This window comes from Dendropsophus ebraccatus, chromosome 1 (assembly GCF_027789765.1).
Source record: "Dendropsophus ebraccatus isolate aDenEbr1 chromosome 1, aDenEbr1.pat, whole genome shotgun sequence".
NCBI classification, from domain to species: Eukaryota; Metazoa; Chordata; class Amphibia; order Anura; family Hylidae; genus Dendropsophus; species Dendropsophus ebraccatus.
The window spans coordinates 225,663,548-225,668,471 of record NC_091454.1 but is presented as its reverse complement, the minus strand read 5'-3'; the positions used below and the strand labels follow the sequence as shown (position 1 = coordinate 225,668,471).

Genomic DNA, 4,924 nt, shown 5'->3' with positions numbered 1-4,924 from the left:
CACACTCTCATTGGTTCACAGATCCATGTGACATATAAGCAAACAACAACCCTTTCCTTACTTCAGCTGTGCAGCAACTAAGTACATATACTTACAATAGCAACACCTTGTGACATAACTTTCACTAATACATCACCACTTACAAGAAAGTACAGGCTTTTCCGAGGGGTGTTACCAATAGCAACACCCGTAGTGGGACACCACATCATCACTGGACCCCTGACGTACAGTCATGGCCAAAAGTTTTGAGAATTATACAAATATTAATTTTTACAAAGTCTACTGCTTCAGTATTTAAAATGGCAATTTGCATATACTCCAAAATGTTATAAAGAGTGATCAGCTTAACAGCAATTACTTGCAAAGTCAATATTTGGCTAGAAAATGAACTTTATCCCCCAAAACCCATTTCAAAATCATTGCAGCCCTGCCTTAAAAGGACCAGCTAACATTGTTTCAGTGATTGCTCCATTAACACAGGTGTGGGTCATGATGAGGACAGGGCTGGAGATCAATCTGTCATGATTAAGTAAGAATGACACCACTGGACACTTTAAAAGGAGGCTGGTGCTTGGCATCATTGTTTCTCTTCTGTTAACCATTGTTATCTCTAAAGAAACACGTGCAGTCATCATTGCACTGCACAAAAATGGCCTAACAGGGAAGAGTATCGCAGCTAGAAAGATTGCACATCAGTCAACAATCTATGGCATCATCAAGAACTTCAAGGAGAGAGGTTGTTGCCAAAAAGGTTCCAGGGCGCCCAAAAAAGACCAGAAAGTGCCAGGACCATCTCTTAAAAGTGTTTCAGCTACGGGATCGGGCTACCAGCAGTGCAGAGCTTGCTCAGGAATGGCAGCAGGCAGGTGTGTGTGCATCTGCACGCACTGTGAGGCGGAGACTCACTGCACTACGCAATAATATGTTGTATAGAAAGGGAGAAAGCAGGTGGGGGATTGAGGTTTCAAATTCATGAATAATAGTATGAAGCTGTTTCCCAGCCACCACTTATTCTAGAAATGGTTTTTACACAATTCTAGAGTGTCTGTGAACATGTGTCTTAAATGTAAAAGGTCAGACCCTGATGTTGGATAAGAATGCCTGGCTTTCAGTCTGCTTTCCAATTCATCCAAAAGGTGATCAATGCGGATAAAGTCAAGTTCCTTCACACCAAACACCTAAATTATGTATTTTTGGTGTTCACTTCATGCAGTGAAGAAAAGCAATGCTGGAAAAACAAATTATAGCAAAAAAATTGTAAGCAACAACTGTCTAAAATATCTTTGCACACTATTGTGATACCTTTCACTGTAATCCATTATAGCTCAAACATTGAGTAGCAATAATAATCACAAAGGGCATCCATATACCTATAACCAAGTACTGCCATTCATGGACTTATTGTGGTACTTTGTACAAAAAAAATAAAATAATAATTCTTCACGTACAGGAGTTTTGTACCTTTACATTAAACCATATCATCTTTTCCATCCATTCTGAAGGATAAGAATGACCATTTTTTGCATGGCTCTTTTGATTTCATGGTTTCTCAGGCTGTAGATGATGGGATTCATCAATGGTGTCACTACTACATACAATAGGGATCTGTATTTGTTGATATGGATTGAGTTCTCATCAGATGGAGCCATGTAGACTGTGATTAGGGCCCCATAATAAGCACACACTGTGATTAGATGGGAGCTACACGTGGAGAAGGCTTTTCTTCTACCAAACATTGAAGAGATTGTAAAGATGGTGAAGAAAATACAAATGTAGGTCATAATAATAAAAGCAAATGGGAAAAATATCAGGAAGATGGAAATAACAAAGTCTTGCAAAATCAAAATGGAAGTGTCTGAAGTGGCCAATTCCACCATGGGACCAAAGTCACAGAAGAAGTGGTCAATGGAATTCAAGTCGCAGAAGTTAAACTGGATCAAAATAAGGATCTCACTTGATATAAAAAGACAGACTAAAACCCATGATCCTATAACTAGCTGGAGACAAAGATCTGGACCCATCAATGAGGAATAACGTAATGGAAGACAAATGGCCAAAAATCGATCATAGGACATGACGGCAATGAGGTAACATTGCGCAAATCCAAATATACCAAATAAATATAATTGTAGTATACAACCCCAAAAGGACAAGATTCCCTCCTCAACAAATATTATGTCCAACATCATGGGGACAACGGTGGTGGTTAGTAAGATGTCAGCTATGGATAAGTGTTTCAGAAAGAAATACATTGGGGTTTGGAGGAGATCAAAAATGGTCACTAAGAGGATAATAAGAAGGTTCCCGACAAGTATAAAGAGGTAAATCAGGAGGAACACAATGAGTAGAAGAGATCTGTATTTGTGGAGACTTTGGAACCCGAGGAGCCGTATCTGAGTGACCTGAGTCTGATTCTTCTCACACATCATTTATGTCAATGAATTTCCAAGATGTTTCTCCTTTTAATTGAAAAAGAAATTGGGCAGAAATGTTTGTCAGAAGACCTGAAATGTATCGTAATGAAATAAAAAATATTCTACTTACGGATGGTTCCCCTTAGAGGATGTTCACAAGATATCCTGAGTGTATTCAGCAGATGTGATGTACGGTACAGTGTAAGCATTGTTGGGTCTTGTATTCTTTGTTGTTACATTTCCCAGATGTCGGTGTCTTTTATAGTGTCACCTAAACATGAAGGATTCCCCCAGGATTCTAACATGCTTCTGATAATTAGACTCAGGTGAGTGCAGTAAGCAGACGAGATGGGTTGTTAAGGTTAATTGATAGTTTAGTTGCAGTATGGGGGGGGGGAGGCTTTTAATGGTCCAATATTCTAAATGATAAATAATTATAACAATCATGAATAATAGATCAAGATAGAAACTGTTTGCTTGGCTTGTATTCTGAGCTATATGGAAGCTGTGATGTGAGGCTGTCATGAAAAAATCCTTAACTTATCTAAGAATCAGGTGAAGATGAACACATCTGTATCTTGGAGGAAAAACTCTTGACGGCTAATTATGAATTTTCTTTAGGACTGCATAGCTAAGACTTGAGGAGCATATGGAGATGTTGACGGCAGGTTTTAAAGGGAACCTTTAATCTTGGCTGCCAGGACAGAGCCAGCCCACTTACCCCTTTACTTACCCCTTCCACAAAGTCTCGCTCCTTGACCTGGGACTGGAGCAGTGATTTTCTATGGATGTCGGACTTATCTCTGGTAAGTAGCATTAAGGGAGTGCAGGGCTTCCGGCGGCAGGACCGGGTCCAGGAGCGGAACTTGGTTGAAGAGGTAAGTATAGAGGGCTCTACCAGAGGGTCGGGCGGGCTCTGCCCTAGCAGTCCGCGTGAATGGTCCTCTTTAAGGTTAATGTCACTTCCTAGAATCAATAGGCCCTCCCTAAATATAGATACTTTATTACCCAGGCTATTTCACCTTTGTTTAGGGTGTAGAGGTAAATAAGGGAGATTAGTGTTTATATTTTTTGCATTTGACAAAGAAAAAACTATCATTTGGGTCTTCCTGTAAGTTGATTTGTTCAGACAGATGTTTGAAGATTCCTATTTCATCACCACTTTGGTGGCACTTGTCATGGGGCTTGGAGTGGGATAAGCGCCCACTAGATCCCAGCACACAGTCCAAGGAACAGTTGAATAAGTTTACTGGAAGTTTTCTTAAAGGAACAGGCAGTGTATTTTCCAGTAATTTGCTAGATTTTCCCTTTTTAAGACTGGTGAAGATGCTGTTTAGCAGTTTTGACTTTGGTTTTTGAAACTTTTGGCTTGCAAAGTGTCTGATATGCTGTGAGAAGTAGTTTAGACTAGAAGGAATCTAGCATTCTACCAGTAGGGGGGCTGTCCATTTAGTGCAGTCCTCTGTCAGGGAAATTCTTACAATCTTAGCTGAAATTGCATGACTTGTATAGTAAAGAAAATAAACTGTACTCAGAGCTATGAAGTTCTCTGTAATTCTAGAGATATCAGAGTGCTAGATCCAGTAGCACAGGCCACAGAGAACAAGGCAGAGCTAATTCCCCAAGCTTACCCAAGTGGACCGAGCAGTATTCAGCGGGGTGCATCAGCTAGTTGCACTTTTCCAATCTTCTGTAAGATAATTCTTGGTCAGCTGAATAGACTTTGTAGACTTTAATAGGACAATTTCCCATAGTGTGGACCAGTTGGGTCCCCTCTTTAGTAACCCCTGTTTCTACTTAACCGCACCAGGGAGCGGAGTCTAAGGGGCCACTGGTTTTCACCAGAGCCCGCCGCAAGGCGGGATGGACTTGCTGCGGCAGGCGACCCCCAGGTCGCTACCCCTGGATTGGTTGCTAGTGACAGCAGGCGAGGCGAGGCGTGGCAGGAGCAGTAGGCAGAAGATGCAGAGGTCTGTAGGCTTAACCGCAGGTGTCAGGCAGTGCTCAGAAACAATGGGTAAGCAGCGGACAGGGACTAGGGACCGGGACAGCGGACAGGGACTAGGAACAGGGACTGAGGTCAGGAACAAAAGGGAGCTGGGCCAAACGCAATGGGAAGCATGTAGAGGCTCCAACACGAGGGACAGGGCATGCTGGGATTTATAGGGAGTGATTGTGTGCATACACCAATTAGGGGCGGACTGGCCCTAGGAGGCGTGGACGCGCGCGCCGGCCGGCACAGACGGAGACAGGAGCGGGGCGTGGTAAGGCGCCCACCCGGGGGCCGAACAGGCAGCAACGCCGGGTCCCTGCACATGGACCCCGGCGGCTGCATGGGGAAGAGAGAGGTCGCGGCGGCGGCCCGGAGCACGGGACGCCGCCTCGGCCATGACAGTACCCCCCCCTTTGGCCTAACCCCTCTTTCTTGCCTGCAGGAACCTCTTGATGAGATCTTGGTCCAGGATGTTAGCCTCGGGTTCCCAGGATCTCTCCTCAGGACCAAATCCTCT

At 43.5% G+C, this 4,924-nt stretch overlaps 1 protein-coding gene across 1 annotated transcript; it reads right to left on the bottom strand.

The window, feature by feature from the left end:
• Window positions 1-1,478: 1,478 nt before the first annotated feature.
• LOC138785506 (olfactory receptor 10A7-like) lies at window positions 1,479-2,426 on the bottom strand. The gene has a single exon (XM_069961538.1). The coding sequence runs from the start codon at window positions 2,424-2,426 to the stop codon at window positions 1,479-1,481; it is 948 nt and encodes a 315-aa protein (XP_069817639.1).
• Between the last annotated feature and the right edge of the window lie 2,498 nt (window positions 2,427-4,924).